Source organism: Nesoenas mayeri (assembly GCF_963082525.1).
Source record: "Nesoenas mayeri genome assembly, chromosome: 3".
NCBI lineage: Eukaryota > Metazoa > Chordata > Aves > Columbiformes > Columbidae > Nesoenas > Nesoenas mayeri.
Window position 1 is genome coordinate 57,065,920 of NC_137544.1, and position 20,528 is coordinate 57,086,447.

Sequence of the window (20,528 nt, forward strand, 5' to 3'; positions counted from 1 at the left end):
GCCACGTGATTCTTTAACTGAACAGTCCTAAATTATCATGAAGTGAGCATACTCAGTACTGTACTTATTTGGACTCCAAAACAATCCTCTACCTGCTAGGGAAATAAGATCTTTTATTTACTTATATGTATATGTATATTTTACACCCAAGTTTTCAAATGTTAAAAAAAAAATTGCTACTTCTCCCACTTGAACTCTTCAGGAAAATGTTGCCAAAAATTCCACAATGTTCCGAGGAGTCCAGCTCATAACACCATTAAAATAATTCCAGATGTAAACTCTGTTGGAATTACCACATATCTATAATTGAAGAGAAAACCTAGCTTCCCCGTTTAATTATTTTCCCCAGCAAATTAGACTTACGTTCCTCCTTTGCTCACTGCTCCCTTTCTCAAGCAAGGGTTTATGAGAATGTCACAAAGCTGTCTTTTGAGCCCTGCACATTTACATGATGATGCTTTGCATTTTCCAGCTATACAGTCTTGATACACACAAGAGGCCACAGTTTTAGGGAAAGGAAGGAAAATGTGTGAGAGTCTAGCTTCTCCTGTAGCACTGCTTCATTTATGAATATGGTTCCAGTGACCTTTTCCTCCTAGGAAGGCAGATGAGAGGTCAGTGTAACTTAAGTGAGAGGAAAAGGGTGAGCTGGGTTGTGTCCTTCCTGTCCCAGTTCTTCAGGTGTAGCACAGATGTCACCAGCCACAGTCACTTGTGAGTCCCTTGGCTTCAACCTGCTGCTCCTTCTAGCTAATATAATTCTTCCTCTGGTGCCAGAAGTGCAAGTCTGTATGGCAGTGCTGATGGGAAAAGGGTCAAATGTTCAGGAGATTTGATACAACAAATGTGTTACGCAAGATTGTTTACAGCTTGCAAAGTAGGCACTCTGACATTAGAAAATGCAAGATTTATGGTTGGTCATACAAGAATAACATCTGTGTTGTGCACCTGACTTAAGATTTTTAAACTCTGTGTTCACAAGCTGTTTCTCCACAGAGCTTTTACCCAATTTTGTACATAGGTTGAATGCACATAAGCTCCCAAGCAACTGTAAAAATAGTGTTTCCAGGCTTTAAATTGTTTGGATTTACAGCCTAAATTAACTCTGTCTCAAAGTTTTGGTTGGTTTGTTGTTTGTTTGTTTTTTTCCCAGTAAATAGAAAGAAAAGTATAAAATAAACCTGTGTTTGTGTGCATGGATGTGTATGTACACAGCACCATACAAGCTTCTATGAAGAAAATTAACTCCATCCTAGCCAGATCCAGTACACATACATACATACACATATATTTATGTAGTAGTCCTGTATTTGGCATCAGTTATGCCAAATAAAAACAAATGGTGTTAGTCTCAGACACATCGGCATGTGAGAGTAAAGGTGGGCATAGAGGAGGAAAGAAAAACATGTAAACAGCCTTTCTTCACTGCTTTTATTCCTGGTTTTGTTTATTTTTTTCATCCCAGAGGTGTTCTGTTGTACTTACTGGTCATTTATTTAGATATGTGCTTTGTGTTATACATAAATGTAATTTTCCATGCCACATACATTATTATTTTTTTTTTAACATGAACCTTGCCAAACAGGTAATACTTTGAATCTGAGAAGAGTAGCTGAAGAAGAAATGTCCTTAAGGGAATAAAGATGGAATTAGTGAATTAATCTTCCCCTGCAAGTAGTGTGAGAAAAAGTGGAGGAATTTACACATAGGTCTATGCACGCAGTTTTGTTTTAAGCTTAACTGGTTTACCCCTACTTTCACGATCATCTTGAATCTGGATTTCAGGTTATGTATTTATACAAGTAAAACATAGCTATGTGATGGTAGTGGGTTTTGCTAATTTTAATTAGCAAAGTCTAAACTGATGGGAATACAAAGAATTATCAAGGTCTCCTGCTATTAATAGAAGGAAATTATTAGCAGTGCATTTCTCAGAAATCCCTAAAGTATTTTTCCTCTGTGAAGTGCTTGGTAAGTTTCTGTGAATGGTATCAGATACAGAACTAACCCCTAAGTGAAAGAGGAAAACGAATACACATGAACTGAAATCAGATAGGTTAGTTGTACCAAAAGATACAGATTTATGACAAATGTGTCAGTAGTAAGTGAGAAAGAACTCGGCAAAGCATGGATGAACTTCATGCATCATCCATTTCAGGTAAAAGAAGATAACTGCATAAATTATGCAGTCATTCTTTGACTTTGATAAAACATGGCTATTAACTGTAACATGTATTGAGACATTCCTGGCCTTTGTCACTGAGATACCATCGCTGAAAAAAAGCCAACTTGTTTTGACAAAAATAAGCTAAAAATCAGTCTTTTGTGATTGCTGAGATATCCTCCATACAAGGAAAAAATATCTATTTCTTTACAGATAATACAGACACAATATGTGTCTGCATTGGTGACAGGTTCTGTAAATAAAATGCCTGAATTATTCTAATGATGAGACTTTAATGCATTGTTGCTATGAGGAGATAATTGTAAGAAATGGCTATGCCAAAGAAGTAATGCACAGTGGGCTAGGTTGTGAAAATTTTGCTCATATTCTTGACTGCTTAGATGTACCCAAACCACTGGATTATTTAGACATATATATTCATCTACAGTCTGCATTGTGGGTATTCTTAGAGAATGGAAAAAATCCTATTTTGTGTAATATCTGACTACAAAAAAACTGTTCAATTAGATCCAACTATGATTTCCTACTTAGTCATCTTTGCTAATGTTCTTGAATAATACTTAATAAGCGTTTAGATGGATTTGTTTAGGATGCAGTTCGGAACTTCATGAGATATTCTGCATGCAAGGAAAAGGGTGAGCTTGATGAGCATAAAGGGACAAGAGTGAAGGCATAGTGGAGTTCTGCATTTCCCATATCAGGATGGTATGCAAAAATCCTTGTTTGACCGGGCCATCCAATACTATTACAACACAGAGAGGATATCTCTGTACTTTAGAACTGCATTCAAACCAACCTTAAAATAGTAGGAAACATTAATTTATATGGTTTGTTTTATATACTTTCTGTTTTCTTCACACTAATTGGAGTTCATCTGAGATGCACATTAATAACTTACTGAGCTTGAACTGGGCAATTTTTCTTCTTTCCCTATCTACAAGCAGCTCTTATTGTGAAGTGGGAGCAAATGTAATAGAAAGGGAAAGCAGACCAGAATATAAATAGGAAATAGGCTGTGAAGCAAGTAGAAATTTGCTTTAAATATACCCTCATGCTAGGTCAGATTCACTAACCTATTTTACATGGTACTCACAGGAAATTGCTGGTGGGCAAGGTGGAAAAGGTGATATTTTTAAGCATCTCTGTTAAAATCTGAAAGGTATAGTAAATACCAACATAGTTCCTGTGATAATGAACCATCGTTTGTTACCTGCCTATATAGAGGGATTAGCAATCCATTAATTAAACAAATCTGATCATGCAGGTAAACAAATTTATGTCTGTAATACTTTCTAAACCTGTTTTTCTAAACTAAATGAATTTTTAAGGTAGAAGGAAAAAATCATCAAGCTTGATGGTGAATGAATACAGAACATCTAGGCATGATGTACTGAAATACAAAGCCTATCTAACATGGACCTGAATTCCTCTAGTGTGCCAACAGACAGATTCTTATTATGCTTTGTCTCGTCTTCAGTGCCTGTGACAAGATTTTTCTCCCACTGAAATCTAATTACTAGCAGAACTGGCAGGATTTCAGCTGGTACTGTATCTACAGTGCTGTTAAAAAGGAGAAGGAGGGAGAGAGGGAAAAGACGCTTAAGAAATACTTGAAAGAAGATCAAATCGTTTTTGGTGATTAGTGAGGCAACAAAATGAAATATTTCTAATAAGAGGATTGTTTAAGAGTCCTAACTGGTGATGTATTTTACCTTAGGTGTGCAGAAGGCTATTTTGGACAACCTCTAATACCAGGCGGATCGTGCCAGCCATGCCCGTGTAATGACAACCTTGACTTCTCCATTCCTGGCAGCTGTGACAGCTTGTCTGGTGCTTGCCTGATATGCAAGCCAGGTACAACAGGCCAATATTGTGAGAGGTGTGCTGATGGATATTTTGGTGATGCACTTGATGCAAGGAACTGTCAACGTAAGTCATGAACTTTTACTGCTGCTGACAGTATTGATCTATCCTATAACTCTGTTCCTGAGAGGGAGACTGTGCCTCTGTATGTGGGAGCAGGGGAATGATACAGTGTACTTACACCGCTAGTTATAATAGTGTTTTACTTGCATATGCATCTGGAAAGGGAGGCTTCAAAGTAAATAGAAAGAAGACCCTATTAAAAAACTTCCTGCTGTACCTGAAACAGTAATGAAGTAGACATGGAAAAAACCTGGGAGAGTGGAGCATTGCATGGATGCAAAAGGTTATACTAAATGTGAGATCTACAAAAATAAATGCAAATAAATGAAAATTATTCACTAAAAAAATCTATAAAGCATCCAGGGAAATCCCACTAACTATTAAGACTGGTGCTGAAAGCAGTGTTTCAGTTACTGTAGGGTCCAAGCCTGACAGTCCTTGTGACCTCCGTCCCACCTACATGACTGCAGTAAGTGCTGGAAGCTGCTGCCTTTTACAGGACCAGATTTTCCTGCTTCCTGCAAAGCAGAGTCTAAAATCTCCTGACAAATTTTTTAAGGTGCTCAGCTAGTGATGGCATGTTGTTTAAGTATGGGCCCCAGTTCATGCTTCCCCATAGCGACTGCAAAAAAATATGGAGGGCAGATGGAAGATTTGGTAGGAACAGGAGCTTTGCTTCTGGAGGAGGCAGTGGTGCTCTCTGAGCTGCTGCTTGGACAATTCAGAATGCAGCTATTAGGCAGAACAAAGGCTTTTAACTTAAAAACATCTTTCACATACCCTTCCACCCCATTCTGAGGAATGGAATACAGCAGGTTTACAATCTTTCCTGCAAGAGCAGAGCACTTTATTTCACCATCACAAGGATTTAATCCTTTTTGATTCATTGGAATAAACTCAAAGCAACTCCGTTGAGTACAAAGGTGTTATATTAGGATAAAAATATGCAAGTAAAAGAGCTGGGCCATTGTCTTCTCTACTTTGTGTGAACACAGGAACCACTTCTGCAGTATGTGTTGCAAACATGAAAGTCTGAGCCACCGGCATCCAATTCCAGGTTTTGCTCTCTGAATGGCTTGCAGTTTGACAGTGATAGTACTAAGTTCTGTTGGACCACCTAAGACTGCATGGGAGCCAGCGAGATGCAGAACATCATCAGGTTTCTCCGCTAAGACTAATAAACGTAGATAGACATGAAGACATATACCTGTGTTAATTCTTCCCATACCTACTTTATACAATGCTGGATAAAAGTTGGACAAGCACATATATTCTTTGCATGAGTTAACAAACAGTTCATGATGAAAGATGTCATATAAGTTACAGTGTTAAGTGTGTAATGTGATTTAAAAAGAATCATAGCTTCCAGTAGCTTGTCAACATTCCTGAGGCACTGAGAGGGCTGTTGCTTTGAATGTTTCTACAGTAGTAGCAGCTGCATGGGAAAGAGATGTAGTATGAGGAGAGTTCAGAAAACATACAATTAAAAAAAAAATATTAAAAATAAATATAAGTTTAATGTAGAATTACAAGTTTGCTTTTGTTGTTAGTATCACTGACAAGGAGAGCCCCCTAATGTATTCATAGCCTTGTGCTCACAGTTACCTTGTATTCATCTACTCTCTGTCTTTCATGTGGGTTTTCTTTTTTGCATATGATTTTTTTATTTCCTTTGCAGACTTCCATGAAGTTTGCCCTGCAGCTACAATATCAGAGGGACTGTGCCTTTACTTTGTTGTTTTCAATTTCATTCCTTATTAAAAAGCCAAATCCAAGAGTATTGCAAAGCATGAATTTTGCTTTCAAATTATCATTGGAAATGTTTCTTGCTCTTTTTCAGTACAGTGCAGTTGTCATGTGCATTAACTGTTTCAAATGACAGTACAACTTTATATCACTATAGCATCTCTGAATTTCTTGGTGTATCTGTATAAAATAATAAATCTAAGAACACTGAGTAAATGTCCTAAGCTTATTTGATTTCACTCTAGTAGGTTGTTTTTTGGTGTGAAACAGCACAATGTACTGAAGCAAATACCTGGAGATCGTGCTGATGGTAATAGAGCAAAGTGACATGAGATGATTTAAAGCAAATGTTCAGGTCTGCCTATGTGCCAGTGCATAGGTACTACTCTTGGAGCTGAATAAGTGTGTAGGTCGGTTATAAATACACACATATAAATATTTATACAAATCAAGAGAGAATGAGAAGGTCTTGACTAGTGTCATTTGGGGAGAAAGTAAGGCAAACTTCTCTGACAGTAGTATTGTATTATAGCAACCATTTTGAGGTAGCTAACTTTCCCGGTAGAGGTAAACAAATGAGAAGGCTTCAGGTGAGATAACTGCAATTTCTCACATTGAGTAGCAGTTTAGTAGATGAATAGCCCTGACTGTATGTTTCTTCTTTATGTATGTACTGCTGGAGCCAAGAAAAGCAATCAAAGTCTTGACTTGCAAATTCTGCCATACCACTGTACTATGCTCAGTCATCTGAGGCTGAGTTAAGAATACATGAGATGCTATTTGCGGTAATACATAATATAAACAAGACACACTCATCTGTTTATAAAATCAGTGTAAATTTTCTTTTTTTGATTCTCGTGGTGTCATATCCCTGATAAGCAAAATGATTCAAATAAGACAGGCTTTATTTTTTGAGGTCATTATAAAAACGGTGGTGAAACACTGTTAATTTGCTTGGAGAGTTGTGGTTTTGTGAGTCTGGGCTTTCATTGCTGACCATTTTAACTAGAAAGATACTGAAAATGTATATATGTAATACTCATCTTTGTGTACATTTTGGAATGTCAGCAATTTTAAAATATAAATAGAGTGGTAGGAGGGCTGTGTACAGGATGAAAGGTAAATTATGGATTCAGTGTTGAAAAATGAGAGTAAAAGAAAAGTGATGTTAATTACAGCAGAAGTGTTTTTAAATGTTTATGTTTTTAAAATAAATAGCAAACCAGAAAGAGATCAAAACCTGTGAAGGTGTTACCAGACTGATAAGAGAGCCCAAAGTATTTTTGCTAATTGTTCCTGAATATAAGACATCTTTGCAAACATTTGAAAAACAAGGCCCTGAAAATACTGGCAAGTGACATTTGAAAGAAGCAACTTCTCAAGAATACCTCGAAAGCAAGGAGAAGAACAGAAAATAATCCTTTCCATTTACAGTACAGCACGTTTAATAAAGTAATGAGGAAGATCTTGCTGTAATAGTCTATATATAGAAAAATATATAATCGCTTTGTCTCAAATGGCACCTTGTGACATGCAAGTATGTGACCACCATGTGTTCACTGTCTGGACTCCTTAAGTGTTTCTTAAAATGAAGCTGTCATGTTGAGAAAAAGACCAACACATGTGGTCAGGGCACTATGGGAAGACAAAACGTGGTTTGGGGCGCTGGTTTACAGAGTGCGTTGATAATCAACATAAAGATGTGGTTTCATTCCACTCTAAGAAAAATGATGTGCAGGAACCAGCTCACACTGATGGAACTGATGACTGCCTGGTCATAGTCCCTGTGACACCCCATCACATCCTTCTTCTCTACTGTGGGCTCCAAAGGGATTATTTTCATAATCTCTGCATGCCAAAAGAATTGTGGACAAAAAAACATAAAGGGTGATAGAAAGCTTCTCAAAGATTTCTCTTCTTCTAAAATGTGAGAATTTAGAAGACAAAAGCATTGTTATTTTCCTCAAGACACAGCATTTCCTTTTCATTGCCATTTTAAATCCTGAAGAGAGCATTCTGAGTAATTAGGTTGCTCAGTTGTGTTACATTTCTTCTGGGAACTGTGGTGCTGTTGCTGAGGCAAAGATCCCAGAAAGTCACAGAAGAAGATAATCCTTTGTCTCTTTTTCGTCCATACCCCTGGGTGCTGCCTGCATAGAGGAGCTCTTGGGGGGCTGAGGAGGTTACTGTCCTCATATCGAGGTCCATGAAGGTGACCTTCTGGGTCCTCAGCCTGCCAACACCTCCTCCCTAGCACATCATCGTGGACTGGGCTCCAGGGCAGCAGGACCAGCAGGAGGAGCAGTAGTACTCCCACTGCCATAGCTAAATCCCATGCACACCCTCTAAAAAGGTCTGTAACCTTTTATTTTTTTAAAAAATCTCAGTGCCACACTGCCTCCTCTGATTTTTGGGACACTTACTTGATAATGTGCCTTAAACATCCTGTTTTAATCCGAGAGGAGCTTATAAAACAATTTGATTATGAACTTGAGGAAAAAATTTCTCACTGCAATAATTTGGAGCACAATTCCACATTAATATGGGTAGATTCATGTCTGTTGTCGGCATATAGGAGTGACACCTTCCTGCTTTACTTAGGCCTTGCTAGATTTCTCAGGGTGGCAAAAGCTTCTAGAAACACATTAACAGCTCCTTCTTCTTCCTCTGCAGCTTGTCACTGTCACATCAATGGCTCCTTCTCAGAGATCTGTGACTCTCGAACAGGCCAGTGCGAGTGCAAAACCAACGTGATTGGGCGCCGATGTGATGTCTGCAAGGTGAGTGACAAGAAACAATGTTTCCTTTCAGGTTTCTTCCCTGTTTGTCATAACTGAATATCCTTTGGTTTTGGATAGTTTTCATTTTTTGCTCATTTTTCACTTAAAGAACATATATGGGTTGTTCTCATGTACAGAAAGGTAAAATGGATGTTTTAAAAATGTTTTCTAAAGGTTTTTCTAGAAGAAAACACAGAATGTTGCATTTGCATGCAATGAATATATTTGAAGCCTCATTGTACATATATTTTTATATGTGGTATATAGACTTCATACCATGAGTGTCTGATATAAATAAATTAAGCTAAAAATGTTGAAGCTCTGGGAAATCATGAAGGAAGTTGCTAGATGTCTGATAGCATCTGATTTTTAAAAAAAAAGCAGAATGCTAGTTTACTCCTGCTGTGGATGTTCTACTTTTATGTTTTTTCTTAGGCAATCTTCATGTATTGTCCAAATAATGCATTACTTTTTGGTGAAAGTATCTTTTGCCTTGACATTGTTTTGCTTTCTTATAAATCACTGCAAAAAACAGTGTTTCATGAACTTTCACAAAGTTTTCTTTAGGCTGCTAAGAAACATGTTATAGCTGGCTGCCCATTTCTCTAGCTCAGGGTGAGGACTCATGGTTTAGGCCTGTGTCCTCAGAACACTTCCACGTGTGTGTAATTCAAAGCACATAAATAATTCTGCAGAAATCACAAGGATTGTTTTCACCCTGTGCAAACTGCATAGCTTCTGACAAGGTTTGCTCACTATGTATTTTCAACAGTATTTAAAGAGTCCGTTCAAAGAAAAATTGTTGACATCGATGAAATTTGCACAGATTACATGCAGAAAATACGTCAAGCTCGGTGATACAATATTGACCATTGGCTGGGATTAATCTTTGCTTACTACTGTGTTTGCTATTATCTATATTCCTGCACTCTTTTATTTGTTGTAGTTTCTTTATCTTCACTTTCTAACAGTGTCTACCTTTCATTCTTAAAGCCCAGCTACTTCTGGGCCCCAGAAAAGCTGTTTTGTATACCCTGTGGCTGCAGTGCTGTAGGATCCATGTCACTGCGATGTGACATGTCAGGAAGATGCATCTGCAAATCAGGATTCATGGGCAGACGCTGTGAAATCAGCAGACAGATGCCTAAATTGAAAGAAAATGCACGAAGCAGCAGTCAGCAGATCCGAGTCCCCCCTCGGAGGTGGGGCATCAGCAGTGCCAGTGGGTGCCCACGGGGTGCTTACCGGCCTGCTACTCCGGTAATCAAACTGTGTACATTGCATGGGCTGAAATCTCACATTTGCTTGCATTTGGAGCTCTCGCAGATATTTTTTGTAGTATGCTACAGTATACAGAATTATCAAGAAATTCATAGGCTCAGAAGATAGACAGCCTTTTGAGATACTTTTCCACTCCTAGGGCTTCTCGTTGTGCAAATGACAACATAGGCCAGAAGTCAAATATTGGAATAAGTCCAAAACCAGCACCATCAGCAGCAGCATGTACGAAATGTATGGGTGATTTTCAGGGACTTCAGCAGAAGAATACTTCCTTTTCTACCAATTAAAGAACCAAAAGCTTAAGGAGTTTGCGAGAAGGATCAGCCCCAGAGGCAAAGTGTTAAGATCTGATCTTGAAATATCAAACATAACTGGTCTTAAAAAGTTCTCATTAGTGAATATGACCAGTTATCTGAGCCATTTTTAACCAGGTCAAGTGCCCATTATTTGAATGTAATGCCCAAAATGACAGAAGTGTTCATTGTTTACAACATACCAACAAAGCAACTTATTTCCTGAAATAAAGTAATTATGATGTAACTGCTTCTAACAAAGCAGTGTTTTAGAAATGCTGGGTTTTTTGCCTGTAACTCAAAACCTCCACTCTGTCACACCCAGTCTGAAAAATACCTAGCACTGTTTATCCTCCTCAGCCAGACTCAGGGACCCATGCCGTATTTACTTGTACGGATCCACTTAGAGAACACGAGTTTTTACATATTTAACATCTATTACCTAACTGTGTTGCCCAAACAAACACTTGACCTACACTGATGCAGGGACAGAATATAATAACATATCCAAAAAATTAATTGTATTTCCTCATTGTTATCCAGGATCTTATATCTCATTCAGTAAATGTGATTCTTAGAATTTCTGTGTATAAACAAGCTTTGCTGAGGGCTTGAGGGTTCATCTTGAGAGTTTGCATGACTGATCAAAATGTCTTTGACTGTGCAGAGCTCATCACAGAATATGACCCAGCATGCCAGTGATCTTTTCTTCCTTCACGCAGTGTGGAGTTCTAGCGTATCAGACTTTTTTGGCTTTCACCCTTATAAACAGAATTTATTAGATCCTATCAAACTTTCTGTTGAAAACTAAGTTGCATGCTGTGCATTGGTCACTTCACTGCATTAATCTGAATGTCTGCCATGAGATTTTTGCTTATTCACATGTGTGTTTCTTCCTGTGAAAAATAAATCTTTAGAGATAGACCGTATAGTTAATTGAATCTTGGAGTTTCATTTTAATTGGGTATTTCTTTCTCTCATGCATTTCTTTCTGTCATGCAGAAGTATGTAATTGGCAAAACATTTCAATATAGAATTTGGAAATGAAAGTGAGTGTAATTCTTTATTATATGGGCAATGAAGCATTTTCTTAGGTTCATAGGATTCTTCAAGCCAAATTCTGACCATAGTCCTGTATTCTGATACCTATCAGCAGATTCTCTATGGAAATGTGGAACTTCAATATTTACATCAGAGATCAGATTTCAGGACTTCTACCTGGAAACCTGCTAAAGTCTCTGGGGATTCACCTACACAAGAAGTTAGGGGTTCCACTGTGGAATAGATCCATATGAAATGTGAGCCAGTGCAGCTCCATTGACTTGAAAAATCTGTACTTATGTATACTAGCTAAAAATCTGTCACCACATACCTGGTTCACACAGCAGTAGATTGTAAAAGTAAATGTTTTCCACTATTTTCCATTTATATTCACTAGCAGTGATCTTTTTAATATCTCATTTTTAGCATTTTGCTTTCCTAGGGAAGTCTCTGATTTATTTTTTTTTTCTTTTTTTTACTATCAAATATTGTAAGATCAATTTCAAGTGAAGTTCACAATATGATTTAGATTTCAATATCCTCTAAAAATCAGCACACCTGGGGAAAAAGGTAGAAAAGTACTCCCATTTTAAGTCACTCTAGCTCAAGACTGAGTTCAGAATTTGAGCATCAAGTATGGTTTGCTCCTAGGGGCCTCTTTTACCTGGTGCAGTGAAACCCATGAGGTCTGTTGGTTAAAAGCTTCATGTAGAACTCCATATTACAGTATACAAATGACTATGTGTCTTTGCTTCTTTACAAGTGTACTTTTCACACTTCATTAATGGAGTTAAGGAGGAAATTTATTACTATAGTTGATAACATCTATTCTGGTTCTGTAGGAGCTTTACAGTACTCAATGCAAAAAAGAAAGCAAAGAATGAAAGAGAAACAGACTCATCGATTACTTCTAGCTTAGTCTTAGACCTAAATGGAAGACAAAGTTTTTGTCTTAAGAATAGATAATTCCCATTATTTGCTTTTAATGTAAACAAGTACATTATATCTATGTTCTTCTAGAGTTATTCTTAAGTATCATTCAAAAGAAATGCCCTTGAGTTACAGAACACTGTATACAGACATTGTCCCTGGTAGATAAAACCTAGTTGTTCAGAAACCTTCCAGTTTAATCAGTCTCCATCCTTAGCCAAGAATTTGCATTCCCTCTCTTAGCAACAAACTCTGCCTGACATAATCTTACAACCCAGACACAGATAAATATATATATATGGTGCTGACATACATTCCATTTCTTATGGGAATTGTCTGTGGAAACACAACCTCATAGGGAATACGTTACATTGCAGTACATTCATTATAGCATCAGGTAACATTGTGAAATCTTGATTCTTTTCATCTGTGTAGTGTATGTACCGCACTTGTCCCAGTGTTTTACCACTATAATTCAATCGGTTACAAATAGTATTTCAGTGATGAAGAAGAAAGAACCACCTTGATCTCCCTACACTCCCACCTTTTCCGCTTTTCTCCTGGTAATTATTCCATATACTAACTGCTCTTCTTCTGTCTTTGGCAGCCTGAAACATTTGGCTTACAGTCTTCAAGAGGATGTGTTCCCTGCAACTGCAACTCTTTTGGTTCAAAGTCCTTTGACTGCGATGGAGATGGACAGTGTTATTGCCAGCCTGGAGTGACAGGAAAGAAGTGTGACCGTTGTGCTCATGGATTTTACAACTTTGAAGAAGGAGGCTGTACTCGTATGTAAATTCTTTGTAACTGATTGCAGATATATGTATTTGTTTATTTTTTAATTCATTACTAAGATTCTAGTTTGGCTGGTTTTGGATTGCCTGACAGGTAGGTGTTTTCATAGACAGCCTTGTAAATCAGTGAGTTGCAAGGATGATGATTGGCAAGAACTAAAGAGCCAAGCAATTTCTGCAATTTTGGGGTCAGTTTATGGCTAATCTATCATATTTAGAAGGAACAGAAATGTCCTTTTCTCCAGGTACTTTATACTTCCTGTAATTTAGTTATGGTAAGAGCATCTTAAGTCTAAGGTGCTTGCTGAATCACATCAGCTTGAAGGGATGTGAATGGGGAAAAAAAAAAAAAGTCCCTTAAGTCCCTTTGCTTCTAGTTTTATCCCAGACCTTTTCACTGTTCTTACATGGCTGATCCTTTTTTATTAAATTTCTATACAGTAATATTTAGGATCTTTCTTACTTGTACACTTTTTGTGTACAACAAGATCTTCAGATAAAATTCTCTACTGTGTCCCCTGTGTAAACACATGAAAAATATATATTTTCTGATGCTGAAACTCTAGCATCAGACATAAATAAATCCAGCCACTTCTTTACATTTACATTTGTCCTTTTGGGCATTAGGTCAAACATGGAAATGAATGCTTCCTGTCCTTAAAGCAGTACAGACTGCTACATCTAAAAGAATCTAATCAACAGGTCTCTTCACAGGGAAATATCCATCTTTGCTAATAGAACCGTATTTGTAAAGTCTCATAGACTCACTTAGGTGTGATCACGGAAAACATAGGTAACTGTCTAGTGTGGCTGGCAGCTGTAACACCAGCATGGCGATGGCTCCGCAGCATTCTTTGCTGATAGCAGAGTGCTATAAAGCCAAGGGTATTGCTGCTGTTATTCTCCAGACAGGAGCAGCAACCACCATGTCCATTATCCCATTCTTTCTCCTTTCCCATCTGGAATGGCAGCAGCAGCAAGCCTAGCACTCTGCCTTTTTTTACCCCCTTTTTTTAATGGAAGGAGCATCTAGACCTCAAGACCTTCATCTGTGCAGCAAAATTCAATCTCACCTGTAGTGTTGATAAACTTTGAGCCAGGCTGGGTTACTGATCTTATTTGAAAACATGACACTATTGCTTCCCATGGGAAGGAAGGGCTAAGAATATGTTTATCATCAGCTTGAAAAATTTGAACACATTGGTACCTTGGAAAAGGGAAAGATTGGTTCCCAGGCTTACTGATGAGAGAGCCTGAAATAAAGTTCATGTGATAACTGTAATTCTAGAGCTATTAGCACAAATATGGAGCTAAAAAATATAAAATATCTTAATGATTAGTCTCTTATCCTGACATTTCACAGTTTAAAAGCACATCACTATCGTGAAATACTGCAAAATGTAGTTAACTACATACAATTGGGGAAGGAAAGAGAGATGGCAATTAACAAGATTTCACATTTAAATTTGTGGTCGTCAAATATTTTAAAACACTGAAACAGCTAAAAAATGTTCAGAAAATTCAGATGTTTAGAAGTTCCAAAGTTAATACAACAGATGGAGAGGAATTCTGTTTTCAAAATGCTTGTTTTTTCTGCACTTATTTTTAGCAGGCTTTTTATGTATTCCTTCAAATGACAAAAAAAAAAGGAATTAAATTATGAATCACAGAAAAAAATCAGAAATTTAATAAAAGTATATCAAATTGTGCTAGGAAGAAAGTGCACAAAAATTAATTCCATAGTGACAGTTAAGCATCAAATAAAATATTTGATTTCTTTTATCTAGCATTTATCCAAAGAGAATATAATTTGATTTTTTTTCTTGGGCAATAAAAAAACCATAAAGCCTAAAAAACCACCCCTAAAGTATCATCAGTTGGTGTTGACATTCTAGGAGCAAAGATACAAAAGAGATTTCTATTTCACTATTGCTTGCAACAGATGTGTTGTATTTTTTCCATATTCTTTTTAATAATGATAAAAGTAAAAATGTAAAAACCATTCCTGTATCACTTTCTTCCCCTCCATGCCTTTTGAACCAATTTTGTGTAGAAACTGGAACCCAATAGAACAGCTATCACATCCAGAAGCCTCAGTCTCCCAATGAGAGGTGTGTGCTGAAACATATTCATGCCAGTGTGTCAAAAAATTTTGCATAGCACACAAAACATCATGTTCCTGGCATGATGGAGACAAAACGTGCTGTCTTTTTTGCATCAGTTACCTTATTTTGAAAGCACTGATGGGGAAAAATAAAGGTCACTTCTTATTTGAACTGTAGATTTGAGTTCTATCTTTGCACATCTCTTATTTCCTAGTTTTATTCTGAATTGAAGTATTTCATACAGTTGTTTTTACATGAGCATAAATACAGCCCTCAGCAATGAACATTATGTTACACTGCCCTCTAAACACCCCAAGGAATAGATAGAGTCATAGTTTGCTTATGATGCTTTCGCTATGACCTCAGGGGTAGGAAAATAACCATGCATCAGTTCTGCTCCTCCAAGCAATCAGGTATCTTGTGCTCTGTAACTACTTACCACTTACATACTTTGAATTTGCATTTGCAACCAATGAGTTGTTCACTTCATTATGCTTTAAGAGCAAAGATCACTTTTGGAACCACTTCCAAAACCAAAGTGGTTTTAATTGAATGAAATATGCAAAGAATCCCAGTTTTCTGTGAAGAGACACATTGTTGATGTCTTCCCAAGGCAGAGTACATGTAATCTGACAAAAGGGAGTTGAATGGGAAAAAGAACCCAAAACACCCTTTTTGCCCTTTAAGAAAAGTCTGTTTACAGCAGCAGAAATTTCAGGAGGTTGGCTCAGATTTACGGAAGAGGTTAAATATATGGCGGGTCCCTGTGTAGTGGGCTCAGAGGCAGCTGGGTGGCTTCTTACATGAGACAGTGTGGGCCTAGAAAGGATACAGCCATGTCGTGGGAGTGAACCTTCTCAGAGGTCTCTGCCATTCTGCAGTCGGTGCCTTTATTTTTCCCATTCTGTTCTCATTGCAGTTACTGCAGCCTCAGTTAGCTTGTGTTGCATTGCTTCTGGTCTTGGTTTCTCTGGGTTTACTGTCCCTTTCCTCCCCACTATGTCTGCAGATAACTGAGAGTTCACTGTACAGTAAAGTCTTTGGTGGAATGATCCTAACCCTGTTGGGCTCTGCTGTCCAGGTGTCACAGAAAGGGGTAACTTTTCCTCTGCTTTATTTTTTCTGTCTCCCGTGAAGCCTGTGAGTGTTCACGATTTGGTGATAATTGCGATCCCATCAGTGGCCGCTGTATCTGCCCTCCCAATACTGTTGGAGAGATGTGTGACAAATGTGCACCAAATTACTGGGGCCATGACATTGTCACTGGCTGCAAGGTAAGTGGATCTCTATTTTCCCTCTTTGTGTTACCTCTTTTCCACGGGGAACATACAGTAATTTGTAGCTGGAACACAGTTTTAGATTTGTAAATCATGGTTTCTCTCTGCATTGCAAGTTTTGGAGTCAGACTATGGTGTAATTGTTGGCAATCTGTTACTGAGTGCTGCACATCCTCTGTCTCAGATATGCAGCCTGTAACACCAAACACCCTGTTTATCCTGCTATCATGCTGAGTCAGTGTCCTGCTTGAGTCTTGTTTCTTTTATTATAGTTGTGTTTAACATGACTGAGGAGATTAACACAGTACTGTACAATGCATATAGATGGTGTCTTTGCAGAACAAGTTTACTTGGACCCTAATTGTGATACCTCTGGGAATTTCTATTTGAGGCATACTTGTGCATAAAAGATGTTGAAAGGAGAAGAAAAGAAACAACCACCTTAGCTGTAAAATGCATTTTCTTAGTGTGTTCTAAAGGGGAAATAACCCTTTTCATTAGCCTTTAAATCCTTCTTATTCCCGAGTTTGACACAGTTAAATTCTGAAGGGGAGGGAAGGAGGAAGAAGAAATAGGAAAACGATAGTTTGTCAAAGAGGCCATGACACTGTTATATCCTGCTCTTGAGTTAAGGGGAGAAGTATTTGATTAAGGTTGAAAACTGGTGACAGTGAATACTGTGCAAAGTTCAAATGCCTTCTCCTCTCTGCCATTCTCATTGATGGCGAGGGATTTATAGTACTGCTGCAATTACTCCAAAAAACTGTCTTGTCTGAACGTGGTCATAAACCATCAATGCTCACTCTTAAAAGGCTGTTTGTCGTGTAGCTCAGGCTGCAAACTAATTATCAAGAATGATTTATTTTTTTGTATGTATGGAAAACTCCCCTTGTGCAACCTCTGCTGTGCTGCTGTGATACAGACTCTTGGCTTCTGAAAACATCCTAATGAGGTTGAAGACCTCTGTTTGAGCTCTAGAGTATATTCTCTGATTGTCTTTTATGTGAGTGCATTAGTATGGCAGTTTCATGGCACCATCTAAATTAATAATGATCTATCAGCCCACATCTCTTTCAGTATGTTTCAGCTAATTTCTGCAAAGTGAGATGTAAATCTCCTGCTCACACTCTTTGTGGAAGATTTCCAGGGCTGTCGTAACTTAGGGGGACAGAGAACATTGCATAAAACTGCTTACTTGCAAAATAAACATAACATGTGATTGTAATTTAGGTTTTGATATTACACACCAAGCTATTCCAGTGTGTGGCAAACAATTTGCTTTCCAAGCTTTATGTCCTTGTAGAATAAGGTTCTATCTGTCAGAAGGTTTATATCTTAGATTATGTAGTAGTCTCACAGTCTAACTTTTAACCAGTGGTTAAATAGTTTCTCTGGTATTCAGTAAAGATTGAATTTGAATGTTTTCTGTATATAATCACCTTCTTTAGAAATGGCCTTTTCACATCAGAAGAAAGGAGATGTAAGTATTCAGGTAGTAACCAGTTTTGCTTGGAAACTGAATCCACATTTTCCTGCTCTCTTTTACAGCTTTTTGTCCTTAGTTTTAGCCAGTCTGTCCATGACAGTTACTGTGGTAACCTGTACTACTGGCACTAAAGTTTGCTTCTGCAAGCTGAACTTCTCCCTGTGAGATTCTGGTCATGCGAATGGTCACAGCAAATGTCCTGTGCTAACTTTGCAGTACAGTCACAGTAATAGCACTGAGGGATTCTTCTTTTTCTTAGGAAACCTGCAGCTTTCCCTGCTACTTCTGTATTCAATATCTTGGCCCCCTGGCAAACCACCTATTTTCTATCCTTACCTGCCTGTGCAAGTCTTGTTCTGTGAGCACATTTACTTCCCAGTATATCACGTGACTAAATCTCTGCCCCTACTGTGTAAATTACTGTCATCTGAGAATCCTGTTTGTACAAAGAAGATAGTTACCTTTCTGATGGATGAGTAAAAAACATTGAACTAGATTCTACTGGGACTACTGAGAAATTCCAGTTTTAGCAAAGTGGTGTGAACATGCCCTGAAGAGGATTTACATAGAAAGCACTTTTTAGAGAGCACTTGTAGTTTTTAAGTTAGTTTTGTCCACAAAATATGTCAATATCTTGACCCTTTTGGCTTTATTTGATTTCACTATCCAACTTATCGCTGATAAGTAATATATATTCCTAAAAACAACAGTTGTAAATGTATTTAGTGTAATTGCTTGACTCTTGTAGAATAAAGAAAAACGTCTAGCCTTATAATTCAGATATGCTACCTTCAGACAGTGAAAGTTCACTGCTGTACTTGATTTACAGATACTTGAAAGAGATGAGTTGTTTTTTTGTTGGCCGTTCGTTGTTTGTTTTTCAGAAGCACAATAGCATTTTTTTTTCATTTCTCTCCTCTTTTAGCCCTGTGACTGCAGCCTCATTGGAGCCCTGAGTTCTCAATGTGACTTAAATACAGGCTGTTGCTTCTGCCGCCCTGAATTCTCTGGAGATAAATGCACTGAGTGCAGGTTGGGTTACTGGAATTACCCACAATGTGTTGCTTGTCAGTGCTTCCTGGCAGGGACTGATCCACAGAGCTGTGAAACAGAGTTGGGGAGATGCTCATGCGTTGATCATACTGGCCAATGCAGCTGCAAGGTAGGACAATGAAGGTTGCAAGCTGATCTCAGAGCTGCTGAGAAGTTTATTCTGAAGTTCACTGACATTTGTACTTGCCTGTTCCAACAATATATGCAAACAAATCTAGTTGGTTTTCATAGTGTATTTGTTAACTGCTGTGGGAGGAGTCTAACATAAAGCCTTAAGTGATTATCAGTTGCTTTTTCACACACTAACAAGTGCCAGGATACCATCCTCTTAAGCTCTCTTCTTACTTTAAATTTCTTCCTGTTCTTACAGAACTGTTGCCAGTTTAAGACCATTCAATACAATTCTTGTTCAGATATCTGGCAAACTAGATGTAAACACATAAGTAAGAATAGTATGCCACAGTGCTAGAGTTTGTAGGGTTTTTTTGTTTGTTTGTTGTTTGGGTTTTTTTTTTAATAGTATATTGACTTAGAGGGAGTCAATATTGATCTTTTATGAGTAGAATTCACTGTTTTTCTGAGTAGACTGCATCAAATTCAGTATCAGTAAAGCAAAGACTTTTGGCATCATCACCTACAGCATTTTTATTTGGAATTGTTCTTCGTAGACCAGCAAACCAGTGGGTTTGAAAATGGCTGCATTGCTGAGCTTAAAGGGCAACAATTGGTGATTTGACATGCAGTTGGTAGCCAGCAAGCAGAGTACCCCAGAGCCAATGCCTTCTTCAGTGACACAGATGACAGAATCACCATCAGCAGATTCAAGAATGTTGCTGATTTGGAGGAGACAGACATGCTGAACAGTAGAACTTCAATCTAGAGGGTCACTGAAATGCTTGATGATTGGGAAAAATAGAAAGGTCACAAACTGGAGTGGGAATAACCTCAAGAATCAGTGCAGTTTGAGAGGAAAAATCCTGAGTGATATTCTGCAGAGAAGCACATACAGGCTTTGGGGAATGGCAAGCTGAATATAAGCCAAATGTACCCTTATTGTGAATAAGGCAAACCACATACTAACCTGGATCATGCTGGCCAATGCAGCTGCCAGCAGAGGAATCTCTATCCCCCTCTATTCAGTGCTGGTAAGACTGTACTTGGTAGTGGCATCCAGTTTTAGGATGTGATTCAAGACTGTTGAGAAACTGGAAAGGATCTAGAAAAAGGCTGCAAAGTAGACTTAGAGCAGATGATCTGTAAGGATATAATGAAAGAGCTGGAGTCTTTTAGTCTACAAAGAGGAGAGGGCTAGGAGAAAATGCAGTTGTAGCCTACAGCCACTTCAAAGAGTAGCTGAGGGAGTCAAGCTCTTTCTGATAGTAGCAAAAGATGTGACAAAGCTGCAAATGGCAGGTTGGGAATTTTGAGTTGGACACTAGGAATAAAAAAAATCACTAGGAACAGATCATCCAGAAATGTTATGAAATACCCATTCTCAGATGTTTTCAAGAACTAACTAGAAAGATGCATAGGTAACCTGATCTAGTGTTTGTGATAGTCCTGCTTCAAGGAGGAGGTTTTTAAAACTGACCCCTAGAGATTCTTATCTGTGATTTTGATTCATTCATTTT

General features: G+C 38.0%; 1 protein-coding gene across 2 annotated transcripts in view; it reads left to right on the forward strand.

Moving 5' to 3' along the window:
• The window catches only part of LAMA2 (laminin subunit alpha 2), a gene marked incomplete at its 5' end in the record, with an annotated part of 356,160 nt that overhangs the window by 215,691 nt on the left and 119,941 nt on the right, over nt 1-20,528 (forward strand). For both annotated transcript variants that reach the window (XM_080342611.1, XM_080342610.1), the window contains 5 exons: nt 3,903-4,114; nt 8,531-8,637; nt 12,790-12,970; nt 16,219-16,355; nt 18,770-19,006. In XM_080342611.1, the coding sequence (XP_080198737.1) occupies nt 3,903-4,114; nt 8,531-8,637; nt 12,790-12,970; nt 16,219-16,355; nt 18,770-19,006 (874 nt within the window). The remainder of the gene's footprint in view (nt 1-3,902; nt 4,115-8,530; nt 8,638-12,789; nt 12,971-16,218; nt 16,356-18,769; nt 19,007-20,528) is intronic.